Source organism: Argopecten irradians, chromosome 14, assembly GCF_041381155.1.
Source record: "Argopecten irradians isolate NY chromosome 14, Ai_NY, whole genome shotgun sequence".
Classification (NCBI taxonomy): Eukaryota; Metazoa; Mollusca; class Bivalvia; order Pectinida; family Pectinidae; genus Argopecten; species Argopecten irradians.
The window spans coordinates 4,279,972-4,299,902 of record NC_091147.1 but is presented as its reverse complement, the minus strand read 5'-3'; the positions used below and the strand labels follow the sequence as shown (position 1 = coordinate 4,299,902).

General features: G+C 36.3%; 1 protein-coding gene across 8 annotated transcripts; it reads left to right on the top strand.

The window, feature by feature from the left end:
- Nucleotides 1–17,027, top strand: LOC138307371 (uncharacterized). Of its 8 annotated transcripts, XM_069248072.1 has the most exons (20): nucleotides 2–73; nucleotides 915–976; nucleotides 1,233–1,245; nucleotides 1,842–1,955; nucleotides 3,332–3,445; nucleotides 4,531–4,644; nucleotides 5,007–5,120; nucleotides 5,591–5,704; nucleotides 8,392–8,505; nucleotides 10,317–10,430; nucleotides 10,884–10,997; nucleotides 11,307–11,420; nucleotides 12,103–12,216; nucleotides 12,666–12,779; nucleotides 13,675–13,788; nucleotides 14,110–14,223; nucleotides 14,535–14,648; nucleotides 15,477–15,590; nucleotides 16,460–16,563; nucleotides 16,936–17,027. In XM_069248072.1, exons 2-20 carry the CDS (start codon nucleotides 919–921, stop codon nucleotides 16,938–16,940), a joined length of 1,890 nt encoding a protein of 629 aa, XP_069104173.1. In that variant the 5' UTR covers nucleotides 2–73; nucleotides 915–918; the 3' UTR covers nucleotides 16,941–17,027. The 8 variants fall into 8 exon arrangements, with proteins under 8 accessions (XP_069104176.1, XP_069104178.1, XP_069104179.1 ...); XM_069248075.1 differs by lacking the exon at nucleotides 11,307–11,420 and having other exon boundaries at nucleotides 1–73; XM_069248073.1 differs by lacking the exon at nucleotides 10,317–10,430.
- The last annotated feature ends 2,904 nt before the right edge of the window (nucleotides 17,028–19,931 follow it).

Genomic DNA, 19,931 nt, shown 5'->3' with positions numbered 1-19,931 from the left:
ACATGACAACTGCTGTATATAACCCGGTCTTTCTGGATTGGGCAGTGCGTTAGCCTGGACTTTGGTTGAACAGGTAGGAGGTTTAGCATGGCAGAATTGTTCAGGCCCCAACATCATGAAACAGTCTTAAAACTCAAACAGTCCTAAGTTTGGATTTAGCAAATTAGGAATGAAAACTTGTGTGTAAGACTGTCTCGTGATCCCGGAGCCTGAAACAAAATAGCATTGTAAACGTACACACTGTAGCGATATATCTTATATCAGGTCTTTGGTGCCAACGTTTTTGTGTTAAATTATGTTTTCGCTAATTGCAATGTTAGTATTGAATTCTCGATTAATGTGCGAATTCCCCATTCCAAACCAATTTGCGCTAAATTTTGATTACGCCAAAATACGTACGTTTACGTTATATTTTTGTTCTTAACGTTTTAACAGTATTATCTATGGTAGGATTTTTGATTTTTATCCACATGATTTACTTGGTGTGATTAACTTCTGAAATGCGCTTTATCAACATTAAAAATGTGCATTTTTATTTTTTCCTTGAAATTTACCTAAACAAATATGAAAGTTCCACCGTTGTGTTGATCTAAAAGAAACACGTTATGACTGGACGTATTGCACTAACTGTATTGCAATACATTTTTTCTCCAAGCATCGGTTTGTGTACTGATATACGACGCATTTCTTCTTACGATATAAATAACCACCATGCTTCATTAATTCAAATGTGTTAGTTAAAGGATTCTCACATTATATCTATTACTTATTATGAATCGTCACATCTGCGAAAAAGACCAGTTATATATAATATAGAGCATATATATATATATATAATAATATGAAACAGTAGATTCATTAAGTATTATTCCAATCAGTCATCAGGTAACCTTTGTTATATGTCTGTATTTTAGAAAGATGAGGTTTTTAGTGTTATTCTGCCTGGTGGCAGTCAGCTCGGCAGCTGTACTTAGAGGTAAGTATATGTTGGCTATTTCCTAGCTTTCCATGATATTGTTATTTTCAGTTACCTAGTTCATATTTTGAAAAATATTTATACACGACGCACATTTTGCTTCATTTGAAAATCAAATAGTTCAGAAAATTAAAAAAAAAACAACAATCAAACCATTATTTTTTAAATTAAGATTAAGTACAAGATAAAATATTATCTCCAATAACTTTTCTTGTATTATGATACTAAATACACTTACTTTTTATTTTCATAACAGAGACCAAGAGAAAGTAAGTATTATTAACACATGGGACGTTTTATTCAGGATCCAGTTACTAACGTAATATGATAGGTAGCTTATCGGGCTTCAATTACTAACCTAATATGATAGGTAGCTTAACAGGCTTCAGTTACTAACCCAATATGATAACGTTGACTAATGTTGGTGACATTTGTTCCGCGCCACGGAAGAGGCGCCTGCTGCTAATGCTGGCCTCATCGGAAAGAGGAGATAAACATTGTCTGAATACTGTAATAAGAAGCCAATGTTAGATATTTTTTTGTTGAAATGAAGTTTATATACAGTACTTGGAACATTGTGTAATTCATATTACGGTGTCGAGGTTACGAAGATTGCATCGGTATACATGGCGTTCATATTTTAAGATTCCACAGAAACGATGGTACAGTTGAAAATGTAACGGAAGTGAATTACTTAAACCTCAGTTGAATGTAATGCTGTAGTACTTGCCAATCGTTAAGCGGAGTTAGATATCTAAAAAGTTAAACTTTGGCAATCACAATTTCGCACAATGGTTAAACTTTAGAAATTGTAGTATGAGATCCTAACAAGAACTACGGTACACGTATTTGATTTGGTTTTAAGCAATTTCTGGTCCGATCTCGGACACCAGCTGACTCACGTTGGTGAACAACTCCTCCAAACCGCCGTACAGACCGGAGAACAGGCTCTTCTGACTTCTGCCCTCGGAAAGAGGAGGTGAGTAAAATTGACTATTATCATACCATAGAGAGAGTTTTTTACACAATTTTTTTTTCTACGAATGTAAGTTCTACCTTAGTGCAACTATATAACTGATTCTGATGTGTGGTAATCAAAAGTAAAGCTCGTATCACTGACGGTGTTACATTACTAAGTATACCGTCAAAGACATCGAACGCGCATCTCACTCGGACATACTATACTAACAGCGGACAAACCAATCGTTTATTATCCCTGTACTAACAGCGGATGTGTCTGTTCCTCGATAACAACTTTCACACTCTGCTCCCACCATCTTAGTGATTATGCTATATATTGCCTGCATGGGCGTTGTTTTTTTTTCAATTTTCCAGACTCAATTGAAAATTAAGGAATCCCTTCTATGAAACGATTTCCCGCTTTTATATGAAAATGAGAAACATTAATTATTAACTGTTTACAGTAAATCAATATTTCAATCAACACATGTCGTGATTTATTGTTGGCGTCGGTCCCCAACTTTCATTTTATTTAAAAAAATTTTCATTTCATTTAAAATACGTGAACATAAGTACCAACCTCATATATAATTCAATATGTCCATTCTACTTTCAGTTACAGTTAAGCTATGTTTAACCAGATGGGAAATGTCAGGCTATAAACTCCCATCTGGTCAAGCGTATGAATATTTACTCTTTCCATCGCGTCACAAACAATGTATACGATGTATACTTACGCCTATACATAACGGTCAAAGAATACAAAAATTGGTTTTAAAGTTGTGCGGTCTTTAAATTCCAATGGAATTACCGTTTTGACAAAATAACATGTATTAAAAACATCATCGCATAGTTTCCATATTTTCGCTTGTTCAAAACCGTTTTTGTGTGGAACTATATTCCGAAGCTGATGCTATGGCTATTCCGATTATTGAACTTACACTAGCGCAAGCGGGAAATTCAAAAGATATGCACGTATTGTTTTGAATTTGAATGATAGTATTGGATACATAGGTCATAAACTTTTACCAGATTGAACATACAGTTGATTTGAAGTCCATCCGTCAGAAATATAAATATTCATGGCGGGGGTGCCATTCTATTTGTCTTTCTTCCGAATGGGCTTCATATCATTCAAACCGCATGTCCAATCTGGTAACAGTTTATTGCTTAATTAACATTATCAATATTCACGATGGACTTCACTGCGGATATTAATTCATCGTTAGTTCCACAAAAATCATAAGAAACAATTAAGATGTTGCCTTATCTCTATCTTTGTTTTTGCTGTTATTCATTTCTGGCACGATCTTAGACAACATCAGACTCATCTGTCAAGTACATATGTTTTATTTGGCGTTCAAGTATTCAATTGGTATGTTTATTAATTTACAGCAATTTCTGGTCCGATCTCGGACACCAGCTGACTACTGTTGGTGAACAAATCCTCCAAACCGCCGTACAGACCGGAGAACAGGCTCTTCTGACTTCTGCTCTCGGAAAGAGGAGGTGAGTAGAATTGTATATTATCATACGAGAGAGAGGGTTTTTATATCGGTTGCGAGTCATATTTTTCCTACGAATGTGAGGTCTATCTTAGTGCGGCTATATAGCTGATTGTGAAGTGTAGAAATCAAAAGCAAAGCTCGGCATATCACTGACGGTGTTACATTACTAAGTATACCGTCAAAGACATCGAACGGCACATCTCACTCGGATACATACTTTACTAACAACGGACAAACCAATCGTGCATTATCCCTGTAATAACAGCGGATTTGTCTGTTCTACTTTGATATTAGGCCTAAATCATCATGGAACAGTCTAAGACGTACGTTTTGGCCTAGCCAATCAAAAATGACGTACGTTTTTGTAACGTCATCTGTGAGTGGTTTATTCTAAACTTAAGACTGTTTCATAAACTTGGGGCCAGGTTTCAGATCATACACTCTGCTCGGCCGTTATCTACGTCATTTTGCTGTGCCGTATCAAGCTTCCTTGGCTCGATTTGATACATCAGAATGGGGACAGGTTTCAGGATATACCTAATAGACCTAATTGTAATCTAAAGAATTAGTCAGAAATCCTCAAAACTATTTTATTATGTGTAATTATCTCACGCTATCTAGTTACCTAGTTACACATATAACGTGAAGGTACCCAAATTGGCACACTTTTTGAAGATAATTGTTAAAATATTCTAACGTGTGCTTGAAACCAGATTTTTCTTTTAAAATTCCACAAATAGATGCCTTCGGGTTTAATATCATGATTTGTTTACTTGTCAGCAGTGCATATGTTTATAGATAGAGAGCTTTGAAACATGTCCAGTCCTGTGTTTTAGCAGATTTGAGACACCTCCTAAATTCGATATGATTAAAAGACATGATGAAAATATTTGAATTCATTTAAACATTGTTTAGTTTATTTAAGTCACATATCTGTCAAACATTTCCCATTCAGCAGTTGTTTTCCTTGTTTTATAATATATGGCGTTTTTTATTCAGATTTTAGACAAAATCAGACTCATCTGTCAAGTACATATGTATTATTTGCCGTTCAAGTATTCAATTGGCATGTTTATTTATTTACAGCAATTTCTGGTCCGATCTCGGACACCAGCTGACTACTGTTGGTGAACAAATCCTCCAAACCGCCGTACAGACCGGAGAACAGGCTCTTCTGTCTTCCGCGCTCGGAAAGAGGAGGTAAACCTCAAACTTTCTTAATACTGTAATGAGTAGACATTGCTACATATATATATATTTTTTTTTGGGGGGGGGGAATGAAGTTTATAAATTATACAGTAATTGCAACATGGTGTTATTCATATTGTAGTGTAGTGATGACGAAGGTATATATGGCGTCCATCTTTTAAGATTCCGCGGAAACGATTACACAATTGAAAATGTACTGGCCAATCGTTTAGCAGGTGCCCTTGGCATGCGGAGTTAGATATCTAAAAAGTTAAACTTTAGCAATCACAATTTCGCACAATGGTTAAACTTTAGAAATTGTAGTATGAGATCCTAACAAGAACTACGGTACACGTATTTGATTTGGTTTTAAGCAATTTCTGGTCCGATCTCGGACACCAGCTGACTCAAGTTGGTGAACAACTCCTCCAAACCGCCGTACAGACCGGAGAACAGGCTCTTCTGACTTCTGCCCTCGGAAAGAGGAGGTGAGTAAATTTGACTATTATCTTACGAAAGAGGTTTTTTTATATCGATTGCATGAGCTTTTTTCCTATGAATGTAAGTTCTATCTTAGTGCAACTATCGAAAACGAGAAATATGAAAATATTTACAGTGTACAGTAAATCAATATATTCTTAAATGCTATTTACTGTTGTCGTTGGCCATCAATTTGGATTTATTTCTTTTCATCAATAAAATACGACTATGTAAGTTCCATTCATATATCAAATTCATTAACATTATCAATATTCACGATGGACTTCACTGCGGATATTAATTCATCGTTAGTTCCACAAAAATCATAAGAAACAATTAAGATGTTGCCTTATCTCTATCTTTGTGTTTGCTGTTATTCATTTCTGGCACGATCTTAGACAACATCAGACTCATCTGTCAAGTACATATGTTTTATTTGGCGTTCAAGTATTCAATTGGTATGTTTATTAATTTACAGCAATTTCTGGTCCGATCTCGGACACCAGCTGACTACTGTTGGTGAACAACTCCTCCAAACCGCCGTACAGACCGGAGAACAGGCTCTTCTGTCTTCCGCCCTCGGAAAGAGGAGGTGAGTAAAATTGTATATACTTATACGAGAGAGAGGGTTTTTATATCGGTTGCGACTCCTATCTTTCCTACGAATGTAAGTTCTACCTTAGTGCAACTATTTAACTGATTCTGATGTGTGGTAATCAAAAGTAAAGCTCGGCTTATCACTGACGGTGCTATCTTTACAAAGTATACCTTCAAAGACTATGTACGGCAGACCTCACTTGGACACATAATACTAACACCGGACAAACCAAATTGTGCATTATCCCTGTAGTAACAGCGGATTTGTCTTTTCTTCAATGATATCAAGCCTAAATCATCATGAAACAGTCACAGACGTAAGCTTTGACTTAGCCGATCAAAAATGACGTACGTTTTTGTTACGCCATCTGTGATTGGCTAAGTCTTAACTTAAGACTTTTTCATATACTTAGAACCAGGATTCAGATCATACACTCGGCCGCTATCTTTGTAATTATGCTGCGCCGTGTCAAGCTTACTTGGATAGACCTATTAGACATAATCGAATTATAAAGAATTAGTCAGAAATCCCCAAAACTATTTGTAACTATGTAATTATCTCACGCTATCTAGTTACACATATAACGTGACGCTACCCAAATTGGCACACTTTTTGAAGATAATTGTTAAAGTTTTCTAACCTGTGCATGAAACTAGATTTTTCTTTTATCATTCCACAAATAGATGCCTTCGGTTTTATTTTCATGATTTGTTTACTTGTCAGCAGTGCATATGTTTATAAATACAGTCGAAACTCGTTATCTCGAAATTCAACGGACCAACGAAAATAATTCGACTCATCCGGAATTCGACTCAAACGTAATGCCATTAGGTTTGGGCAGAACGTGGTTTTCAACGGTCCTTATATCTTACGACAGTCGGGTACATGGCCTATTACCGTGTTCAGCATATTATCGTGATTTTCCAACTCATAAGGTTTGTATTAAATGTTTTTAGTTATATGTTTTCAGATGTTTTCGGATTTTTTTTTAAATACATTTGTAAATAAAAAAATTTAATTACGATAATATGATCGTCACGATAATAGGCATGCACCCTGATTGCCCGGTGGTATACGTATACTGACTTCAATGGTTCATACATCAAGCATATACGGAATATAGTACCTGAACAAATAAAAAAGCATCATTCTTATTTCAGAATTTAATGGTATTTCAAAATAGTAAAATAAACAATAGTTTTCACCTACCGTGAGCAGACTACACTCTCCGTTTCTATTGGTTAATATAATTTACGGTAAATGAAACGAAAGTAGATTTCTATTTTTCCAACGAAGAAATACATTGTATGACTAAGATACTAGTACATCTGCAACGACTAGTTAAACATTTAGCATTGTGGGTTTCTTAAATTATTTTACACTATCAACAATCCATACAAATCTTAGAAAACACTTTCGTTTCTAATGATTCCTAAACAAACACGCTTCCGGTCATGATCGAGCCATGCCGAGTGTGATTTTATAAACACGCGTGTTTATGTACAGGTAAGTCACAATTTTAAAGTGACACTAATTAGGAAGCCAGCCTTGAGAGGATTATTAAACAATTATTTATTAGCAGTCATTGTTGTAGTATGTTCCCATAGGCCTGAATCTGCATATACCGATCGCGATATGTGCATGTAAACCAATCACGTGTTACGACAAACCACAGGTGAATTTCAATTGTTTGTATCCATGTTATATTTACGTAATTGTTGGGTTTTTTTATTTAAAATTTTGACTAAAATTAAATTCGAGATAGCGACTATTTTTTTCTCTGAATATCCGTTCTAGGGACCAGGAATTGACTTTGACACAACCGGAGTTTCGAGTCATCGAAATTCGAGTCATCCGATCTTAAAATACATACACAAAGAAGGACAAAAAACGGGACTTGAAAATTAATTCGACTCAACCGGAATTTCGACTCAAGCGATTTTGAGATAACGAGTTTCGACTGTAGAGAGTTTTGAAGCATGTCCGGTCCAGCCCTGTGTTTCAGCAAGTTTGAGCACCCAAAATGGTACACCTCCCAAATTCCATTTGATTAATGAATGTCTAAGCATGATAAAAAACATTTGAATTCATTTAAGGAAAGTTCAAACATTTTTAGTTTATTTCAGTCACATAACTGTCAAAAATATCCCATTCAGCCGTTTTTTTCCTTGTTTTAAAATATATGGTGCGTTGTTGCACGACGTCGTTTCCGGATTTTTCATAAATTAATTAATTTTTTGTTTAATAGAGATAATAAGCAACAGGATTATGACATATGCAAAATGTCATAGTTACTGTTAAGCACCCTATTTTTGGTCATTGCAGTTATTGTCAGATTAGATTGTTAACTGAAAATTCTGTTTCATATATATTAAAGGTGTACCAAGTTGGCTAGCGTACCAATTTGGGTAGCGTCACGATAAGAATAAATTGCATATTCTTTATATATATGTAATTTCTGTTCACTTTGCCATTCTTTATGCTAAATAATGTAACTTTTTACAATCAATTAACACATAATGGCGTGCATCTCGATGCACCATAACGATACATCGATTATTTATCTATCTTTATATAATAATCTTCGTAGTAACAAATATTTGTGTTGGCTTAAAAAGTATATCAGCCATCAATTGTATTCGACGTTTGTGTATCTAACTGGTATGATTATTAATTTACAGCAATTTCTGGTCCGATCTCGGACACCAGTTGACTACTGTTGGTGAAAACCTCCTCACAACCGCCGTACAAACCGGAGAACAAGCTCTTCTTGCTTCCGCCCTCGGAAAGAGGAGGTAGGTATATGATTATCTGATTGAATTGTTGACCTCACCTTACATCGTTTGATTTAAGGATCATTGATCCATGAACACGAAACATTGGAGTATTCTTAATAGGACGTTACAACACGTGTCCGTGAAAAAGAAGGCTGAACTTAGGTTTTCGTATGGTTATCACCAGAATCATTTTCTATATTTAATATCTGTAAGTCTTTGTGTCGAAGAACTGGAAAAGTTTGTAGGAAAAGTCAAAGCTTTACATTAACTGCAGGGGCGTTAGTTCTTTTCATATTTTCCGACTCCACTAAAAATTAAGGAATCCCTTCTATGAAACGACTTCCAATTCATATATTCAAACGAGAAAAAATGAAATCATGAACTGTTTTTATGAACGGTCAACATACGTCATTTACTGTTGGCGTTGGTCCTGAACATGGATTTATTTCATTTGATCAATAAAATGCATGTGTAACTTAGCGGGCGGGGGTTGTTACCAAGACATACTTGGGTCCCTGTTATGAATCACTAACTATACTACAGCAGCCAATATATACAAATAATGATGGTTACTACCAGTAACATTATCCAAAGCTCTATGTACAACACATGGAATAATGACAGAGTACCTCTCTGAACTACAATACACTAGCTGAAGGGAGACAACTCCTATACACAATTGGATCGCAACACACCCAGTGCTGATGAATACGTACACAAAACAAACCACCGGACAGCAGCAACTATACACTACAACTGTCTGTGGCCAAAGTATACTCCGACACATAACACTGTGTGGTTTCTGATCACTGTGACTAAGGTTCAGAGCCTGCTGGTTGCGATCGTGTCGCCAACACTAGCTGTACTATAACCAGGCCTACTCACGACCTGCCTATATCGTGAGTGTTCATGACTACTAACTAGTAGTCGTGAGACGATGTCGCGAGTAACATTCGATCTACATGAATTGACACCACAATACGGCTGCCTGTCGCCAAAGCTTATGTACAAGACACTGATACATGTACTGATCAAGCATAAGTACCGACTACCGTGGTACGACCATCCACCATCGAGCTAATGCTCGGGCCTGCTGGCTGTTACACAAGCCAGGTACCTCAACACCTATGTCATGAGCAATCGATCACGACTAGTAGTCATTGGTCGTGATACTATGTCACGAGCACCTCACGACCGATATTCGACACCACAAACTACACACTAGTCACTGCTGAGAGCTATGCTAGGAATGATCCGCTGGGTATGACGCTGATCAAGGCAATGCTTCTTCAGCCACTTCTGTCTCTCAGTGCCAATACCTACTGGAGAGTGTGACTCGATGTTGACCAGTCGACGACCAGAACAAAGAGTGAGCATTTTCTCAGCTCGCTTCCTTTTATAGTGCTGGAGAAAGGAGTGCCCCTAGTGGCAATCAATGAAACTAAAATCACACCGAGTCATTGAAACGCTTACAAGATATACTACAACACTTAAGCGTCTGCCTAACATTTACAATAATAAAACACATACGTTACACATGTGACACAGCGGTAAGGCCTATTTTCGCCACACATGTACATAAGCCCCAATCGCATATATAATTCATTACCATAACCAATAGGCATGATGGACTTAACTGCGAACATAAATTCACCTTTGGATCCACAAAAAAGTCATAAGAAACAATTCTTCGCGTTGGCTATTCATATTATTATTTTTCGATGTAAGCGACTTCTGGCACGATCTTAGATAACAACTGACTCATATGTCAAGTTACTATATCTTATTTGCCGTTTGTGTATTCGATTGGTATGATTATTAATTTACAGCAATTTCTGGTCCGATCTCGGACACCAGTTGACTACTGTTGGTGAAAACCTCCTCACAACCGCCGTACAAACCGGAGAACAAGCTCTTCTTGCTTCTGCCCTCGGAAAGAGGAGGTAAGAAGCATTTGTATTGGGTTGCCATTATACTATAACGTAATATTCACTGTAACAAGCATTTCTATTGGGTTAGAATTATAATAATAATATAACTTAATATCCACTGTAACAGGAATTTATATTTGGTTAAAATAAATTATAACATAATATTCACTATAACAAGCATTTGTATTTGATTAAAAATTATATTATCAATCATAACGTAAAACATGACGTTGCCGTTTGTATCTTCGCATGTGATCGGTTGATACGGGAGCGTAATAATTTCTAAGATATCAAACTGGACTTGCAGATAAAACTATTAAAAATATTAACTTGAATATTTTCATGTCATGTCCATAATATAAATATCTGCGCATATAGAATTCAACTACTTTCAAAATTAGACTTATTTTATTTCATCCAAAACAGTATTTCACATTGCTTAAGTCATGTCTATTTGGTTTTAAGCAATTTCTGGTCCGATCTTGGACACCAGTTGACTACTGTTGGTGAACAACTCCTCCAAACCGCCGTACAGACCGGAGAACAGGCTCTTTTGTCAGGTGCCCTCGGAAAGAGGAGGTAGGTAGTATGACTAACGTTAAAATGAGGGTATTCTGATTTAACATTATCTTACTCTTAGCTGGACTAGTTGGTATGACAAGGTATACATTTTTAAATTCTTTGTATCAATTAGAATATTTAATATATATGTTTAAGTTAAGATTTGTATAGTTGAAATGGTCTGTAACGTAACATATTGGTGGACATCCGACCATACGTTACCAATCACACCCAGTAGATTATTACAAGTAAAAAGCAGAAATATGGAAACTGCATGCTAGCAATAACATCAATCAACAATTTATTTAGTTTAATTTGTAATTTAAGCGATTTCTGGCACGATCTTGGAAGCCAGTTGACCCACGTTGGTGAACAACTCCTCCAAACCGCCGTAACAACTGGAGAGCAGGCTCTTCTGGGCTCACTCGTCGGAAAGAGAAGGTAAGTAGTATAACTTACTTTATAAGAAGAGTATGCTGCTTTGATATTATCTAACTCTTAAATGGACTATTTGTTATGACGAGGAAGACATCTTTAAATCTTTTGCATCAATTCGAGTAATTAATATATGTGTTTACATTAAGATTTGTACAGTTGAAAGTTGTCTGTAACGTAACATCGGGCAAAAGTCATAGTCAGTACATTGTTAGGTCTATCAGAAAAAAGCTGAAATATGGAAACTGTATATTTGCAATATTTCTATAATAATTTCCGTACAAACCGGAGAACAGGCTCTTCTGTCTTCCACCCTCGGAAAGAGGAGGTATGTAGTATTACTTTCCAAAACGGGTGTTTTCCTTGAGCATTATTTGTCTGAGTAACCACGAGATTGAAAGACGAGTTAGACATTAATAATAGGTATTTTTACCATCCTGACAAAAAATGACTTTATTTTTAATGGTGATTTATATGTTTAGTAGTGTTTATGATTACACTCTCCTTTTGCCCATCGAGAACTATACACGTAGCTTTGATAATAGCGTAAATGAATACTATTGTACTATAGTTAAAAGTTAATGTCTACAATTTCCGCGAAAAAATATTTATTCATCAGCAGTAATCAGATAAACAATCTCTTCATTTAGTTCTGAGGCGTGATCAATAATGTTGTTTTATTTCAAAGCGATTTCTGGCACGATCTTGGGAGCCAGCTGACCCACGTTGGTGAACAACTCCTCACAACCGCCGTACAGACCGGAGAACAGGCTCTTCTAGGCTCCCTTGTCGGAAAGAGGAGGTCGGCATTCGGATGTTAACATGTGTTCACGTTAAATGATCCGAAACATCAATAATCATTGTTTATTCCCTGTAACGGTGTACATGTATATCCAATGCGGAGTTAAACCATTATGTTATTTCCTAAAATGAATCAAAGTAATCTGCAATGATGGACTCGCAATGGTTGTAAGTTTATGTATATCTCAAATACGTATTTAGTACTATTTACACGTATTTAGTACTATTTACACGTATTTAGTACTATTTACACGTATTTAGTACTATTTACACGTATTTAGTACTATTTACGGCTGATAGTACGTTAATACAGCTTGTGTAAACATCGGGTCACACGCAACACATCACAGCCATTACGTAGTTATTAGAAACATCACGATAGAACATTACAACTGTATGCTAGCAATGATATTATTTCTTTGGTTTCATTTAGTTGATTTGTAATTTTAGCGATTTCTGGCACGATCTTGGAAGCCAGCTGACTCACGTTGGTGAACAACTCCTCACAACCGCCGTACAGACCGGAGAACAGGCTCTTCTTACTGCTGCCCTCGGAAAGAGGAGGTAGGTCGCATCACTAACTTTAAAATGAGAGTAATTGGCATCAATATCATCTAAATATAAGCATGATTATTTGGAAAGGCGAGTTCGGCATTATTAAGGAAAGGTGGCGTGACACACCCTGACAGAAAGGTCTTCTTTTAAAATGTAATTTATAGTCTTTAGTGTTCATGACTACACTTTCCTCTGCCAACAAAGACCTATAGATTCAGTACTGATAATGCATATGAATACTATCAAAGTGCGTATATATTTTGTATTTACTTCGCTTGTTACTTCAATTCCAACACTAAAACTTAACACCTAAGAAGTCCGCGATTTGGTTTTGCTTATTATATTTAAGTCCTATCAACAGCCGGTGTCATTTAAGAACGGCTTCCCATGTATGCGGTGTCTTACCTGATGTATAAAATATCATTCATCGTTTTTAATGTCATGGTGAAAAATTGGGAGACTGCGGTATATTTGTGTAGCGTTGTCTTGTATAATGGAACGCCTGTCCCTTTAATTATGTTCTATATTTGAAACTGCAACCCATCCGGCAACATTATACTGACAAAGAGTGTAATCAGTCGTCCTACAATAAACGCTGAGCGATAAGCAGGAGCAGAATCTATCACTTTAGTACATTATGGTGTATCTCGGCCAGGGGACAGAACGAAAAGTCTTTCTTACAGGCCCGAGCGCTCAACTCAGCGCAAAAAGTGAGGCGGTGTCAAAGGCAATGTTAGGCAGGACAAAGTCAGATAGAAGATACAAAATTATACAATAGGGACGGCAGGTAACACGCAAATGCTACCTACAGATGTACACGAAAAAAAATTCGACTGTAGCAATCAGCATTCACTATACTTAATTATCTCTGAAGCGTTGTCAATAATGTTGTATTATTTTAAAGCGATTTCTGGCACGATCTTGGACAACAGCTGACCCACGCTGGTGAGCAACTCCTCCAAACCGCCGTAACAACTGGAGAACAGGCTCTTCTTGGCTCACTCGTCGGAAAGAGAAGGTAAGTAGTATCACTAACTTTATAAAAATAGTATGCTGCTTTGATATCATCTAACTCTTAAATGGACTATTTGTTATGACGAGGAAGACATCTTTAAATATTTTTCATCAATTCGAGTAATTAATATATGTGTTTACGTTAAGATTTGTACAGTTGATAGTTGTCTGTAACGTAACATCGGGCAAAAGTCATAGTCAGTACATTGTTAGGTCTATCAGAAAAAAGCTGAAATATGGAAACTGTATATTTGCAATATTTCTATAATATCATTTCTTTGGTGAATTAAGAATTTATTGAAATGATTTTGTTCGTATATTTAAGCGACTTCTGGCATGATCTTGGAAGCCAGTTGACCCACGTTGGCGAACAACTCCTCACAACCGCCGTACAAACCGGAGAACAGGCTCTTCTTGCTTCTGCCCTCGGAAAAAGGAGGTATGTAACCACTTATTTTAAAACGGGGGTTTTCTCCATGAACATTATCTGTTTGAGTGACCAGATGGAAAGAGTTAGGCATTAATAATAGAAGGTAACGTGATCACTCTGACAAGAAATGCCTTCTTTTTATTGATGATATATGTCTTTAGGATAAAACTATTAAAAATATTAACTTGAATATTTTCATGTCATGTCCATAATATAAATATCTGCGCATATAGAATTCAACTACTTTCAAAATTAGACTTATTTTATTTCATCCAAAACAGTATTTCACATTGCTTAAGTCATGTCTATTTGGTTTTAAGCAATTTCTGGTCCGATCTTGGACACCAGTTGACTACTGTTGGTGAACAACTCCTCCAAACCGCCGTACAGACCGGAGAACAGGCTCTTTTGTCAGGTGCCCTCGGAAAGAGGAGGTAGGTAGTATGACTAACGTTAAAATGAGGGTATTCTGATTTAACATTATCTTACTCTTAGCTGGACTAGTTGGTATGACAAGGTATACATTTTTAAATTCTTTGTATCAATTAGAATATTTAATATATATGTTTAAGTTAAGATTTGTATAGTTGAAATGGTCTGTAACGTAACATATTGGTGGACATCCGACCATACGTTACCAATCACACCCAGTAGATTATTACAAGTAAAAAGCAGAAATATGGAAACTGCATGCTAGCAATAACATCAATCAACAATTTATTTAGTTTAATTTGTAATTTAAGCGATTTCTTCTTGGCTCCCTCGTCGGAAAGAGGAGGTAGGCATTAAGCGAAAATTCGGACGTTAATATATTTTTTCACGTTATATGGTATATAACGTAAATAATTATTGTGCCTTCCTCACTGTACATCTAACGTGGAGTCAAAGTTAGACGGCTTATATGATTTGTTAAAATGAATCTAGGTAGTCTACATGTGCAGACTCCCAATAGTTGTTCGTCTATGTTTAGCAGGGTGCAGAATTTAAAATAAATTTAATAACTGCCTTTGCCAGGGTTTTCTTTAGCTGAGCGTTATATTGGGGCTAGTATTGACCAAGGTTACTAAATATAAATCCTAAGTACGTCATTACGTCAGATTATATAAAAATTTACAGTAGACATCCGGTCATGCGTAGCCCATCATAGTCCATACGTCACCGTCAGAAACTGCCAACCGAAAAAAGAGATTGTATGTTAGCAATATTATCGTTTCTTTGGTGAATTAGTAATTTATTTAGTTTAATTTGTTTTGTAATTTAAGCAATTTCTGGCATGATCTTGGACAACAGTTGACCCACGTTGGAGAGGAACTCCTCACCCAGGTGGTACAGACTGGAGAACAGACTCTTCTTCAGAGTGCTCTCGGAAAGAGGAGGTAAGGCGAATGTTTCTTTGTTTGATTAAATAAATGTAAAGATGGTCTCCCATGCCTGCGGTGTGCTGCGTTTATTAAGAGTGTGGTGAGTGTTCGAGAGACTACGGTTTATTCGTGTTGTGTCCTCTTGTAAAGTGGAACTTTTGGCCTTTTTATAGTGCTATATCAATGACGCATGTTGCCGAAGACACCAAACAAAACACCCACCCGGCCACATTATCCTGAGCGCTAAGTAGGAGCTCACATCTCTATGTACGGTGTTTGACGCATTGTGTATTTCTATATCGTGTTTAAGGCTACATTGCTATCATAACTTGATTAAATCAAATTTACTACCATAAAGTCATCTTAGGGAGAATTGTCATGTATTAGCAGATTCAAAACATCGACGTTTAATCAATAATCAATTTATTTATGATTAAACTACATTAATAAATACAAGCATAACTTATCATGCCATTCTGTTCATACTTTCATGGAACAACGAATATAAAAAACAACACTATTGGTTAATATGTTATTTGAATTGGAATCGATACCGTATACCGTATTAGACCTCAAAACACGACGTTATCTGTTAATGAAGATGTTGCAGACAGGATGTGATTGTCACAAACCGACATACATAGATTAATTTTTAACTTTAAAACTTTCAAATTTAAGAGCGATTCTGCAAACATTTGTCTCCGTCTCGTTAACATGCAAATGTCGTAGTGCCGTTACAACACGTACTACAATAATTGCTGGCTTGTTATAAAACAAATCTGACGAAAGGATGCCGTTTAATATCATTTATGTTTATAGAAAACGTATTATATATCTATCTAACCCTCGTGAATATCACTGACCGAAGTCATTAATGATTTCAGTAACTTCTGGCATGATCTTGGATCCCAGCTGACCCATGTCGGTGAACAACTTCTTCAGACGGCAGTGACAACAGGAGAGCAGGCCCTCCTTACTGGACTGGCTGGTAAGTGTTACACAAGAATTGTTTCCCTTTTTTACCAGGATAATTTCTCATTTTATTTTTTTTTTGAGAAACCGGGTTCAAATTCTCAAATATTAATAGCAGTGAATTAAATAATTAAGTCAAATTTTATTTGAATGAAATAATTATGAATTGAATAACAAACAAATGTATTTAAGCTTTACCTTATGTTGCCCTTTCCTTTTTTTCCCTTTATGTTATCAACACGTAAAGTACTTATATACCAACACTGTGTAACTACTCTGTAAACATCACATCCTTTTGAAGCTCCCTAACCACACTATGTCATCTATATGATATTTAGCAAATTCGTAATTTAAATACATTGGTAAAATCAATTTCTTTACTTTTTAGGTTGAAGATTTTCCACTTCCACAGGCTGGTATTGTGACTTCAATTGTTATTAACCTCTAATTATTTATTGGAAATAAAATATGTATTTTTTATTTCATATTTTTAGTTCTTATTTTAGCTATTTAAAAAACAAATATTATCAAAACACATCTAAATTAAAATAAATACATTGGTTTCACAAAAAAATTCAAAATGTAAACCGAGTATTAAGTCAAATTATATAGCACTCGGATATGAATACATATGATTGTGATCACACTGTTTCACAGACAATCTGACAATATCCCATTAAAGGTTTAGTTGTAAGGAGTTACACTACTTTGCCCATTCGATTTCACCTTCTGGTGACCTTTATACCACCTGTAATTCGGTTCAATGCATTTTCTCCACCTTGCAAAGTCAAACGAAAACGACATTTCGTCTCAGCTTACAAATACCTTAAACTATGTTGTGCTAAAGACACAAAAATCATTCAGACATTCCTTGCTAATCATTTCGTTCCCTTCATTTCACCTCCAAAATTCATAAAGTAGAAATTTGATTGGGCAATAAAAAGGTTACCAGAACATGACCCCTAATACGATGATGTCAGATTCTTTATTTACGGAGTGACCCGAATTTTAATCAGTTCGTGCACCACACCTTTTCCGTTGTTCTTGATCTTACAAATGGTATGTTGCTTTTTGTTTCTGCTACTGGGAGACACCAATCATAGCTATGCGCGGAGAGCCCGAGCAAATCTTAACAATATAATCAATCCGCGATGAAATTAAATGTCGTTTTGTTAAGCTCACATCCCAAATGAAGGTATATATTAATAATAAACCCTTGAACACAGATTGTCACATAGAAGTCAGTGTTTTCAATGTTTACTTCGACCTATTTCCTTTTCATATTCATGAGCAGATTGTGTATCCCCAAATATCACAAACAACTATCATTTGGAATGTTACAAAATTTATGTTATACAATCATGATTTATAATATGTATTAGAAAGATTCATGCAAAAGAAAGATTTAAATATATTTGCAAAATAAAGTCAAATATTTGTTAAAGTTCCGAACTATATTTATTGAATCACTGTCTTGGAAATTGATGTGGTAGCTAGAGTTCCTCCCTTTGTTGGCGTTGTTACTAAAAACCTAACGTTCATACTTTTAAATGTTGTCTTCTGTAAGATCATTTTCTAAATCACTTCACAATTACTAATAACAATGTAAAGAAGTGAAATGAAAATGAGAGACCACAGGGCACATTTTACTACACTATACATGGGAGACCACTGGGCACATTTTACTACACTATACATGGGAGACCACTGGGCACATTTTACTACACTATACATGGGAGACCACTGGGCACATTTTACTACACTATACATGGGAGACCACTGGGCACATTTTACTACACTATACATGGGAGACCACTGGGCACATTTTACTACACTATACATGGGAGACCACTGGACACATTTTACTACACTATACATGGGAGACCACTGGACACATTTTACTACACTATACATGGGAGACCACTGGACACATTTTACTACACTATACATGGGAGACCACTGGACACATTTTACTACACTATACATGGGAGACCACTGGACACATTTTACTACACTATACATGGGAGACCACTGGGCACATTTTACTACACTATACATGGGAGACCACTGGACACATTTTACTACACTATACATGGGAGACCACTGGGCACATTTTACTACACTATACATGGGAGACCACTGGACACATTTTACTACACTATACATGGGAGACCACTGGACACATTTTACTACACTATACATGGGAGACCACTGGGCGCATTTACTACACTATACATGGGAGACCACTGGGCACATTTTACTACACTATACATGGGAGACCACTGGACACATTTTACTACACTATACACGCGGTATCGCCAAAATATATTTGGAACTGTTATTTGTTTGTGTAAAATTAAACATTATGCATTGTAAATATTGCAATTCTAAAAAAGTTGGTAACTTTTGTGAGAAATTTCTGATAACTTATTAATTAGTATCTGAACATAGTTGTCCCCTAAAAGTAACTTCTAAGATTCTGGAAACAGCGATTTGTCATGAAATTGTCATTAGAACTGAAATTATATTGATGAATATAGTCTGGGGCATAAAATGTTCGCAGTCGTTTTTAGTACAATTTTCTTTGACGATTTTCTTACAAATACAATTTATATGTGATTACTCAAGGATAGACAGCTATCAATAAAAACTAAAAAAAAACAACAGTTTACAGTTCAAATGTGTTCTTTGATACACAATTTATGAGGTGGACCAATTAGGATATATTGAGGACCTATATCATTTATGACGTCACAATTATCGGTAAGTGGAACTTATCACACTGTCTTGATGGTAATCATGATGCCAACGTCATTTTGGTATCTCAAACCAACGTATTACATGGCATTACGACAACATTACCATGACGTAAAAACTATTCTCCGAACACCGTACGAATATCTTACGGATATCTTTCGGATAATGAACGATAGTTGTACCAGGCCTGGCTGAATGTCGGGCGGTGTGATTGCCACTCGATTCCCGACTGGATATTGGACGATACGTAAACGATGTGTGAAGGATATGTGGCCGGTTATGGAAATCAACGGGACACCGGAGGGATTTTAAGTTCGAGTTAAAACTCTTCGGGCACCTCCCCGATGCTGCTTGAGAGCCCCGGCCATATCTAGTGCCCGGCCGGGAACCGGGCTAAAATGGCTTGAAATCATCCCGGGAGTACATCCTAAGCCTAATCGGAAGGGGTTGTGACCGAAGCACAACCCTGGTTTCACAATAGCCAGCAACATAAACAAAGAACTATGGTATTCCACTACCACTGTCCATACTCAGGGAGACACCCTGGCACAATCGCCAGTACGACCCGGACGGACAGTGTCCCTCTCTGAGGGTAACCTATAACTGATCACGGCTGTAACCAACCCT

Bases quoted from the DNA above. Each gene is read 5' to 3' on its own strand.
- LOC138307371 (XM_069248072.1), top strand. From the start codon at position 919: ATGAGGTTTTTAGTGTTATTCTGCCTGGTGGCAGTCAGCTCGGCAGCT. The intron at 11,421-12,102 runs GTAAGTAGTATA...TTTATTTCAAAG, and splicing joins TCACTCGTCGGAAAGAGAAG to CGATTTCTGGCACGATCTTG. The intron at 15,591-16,459 runs GTAAGGCGAATG...TAATGATTTCAG, and splicing joins AGTGCTCTCGGAAAGAGGAG to TAACTTCTGGCATGATCTTG.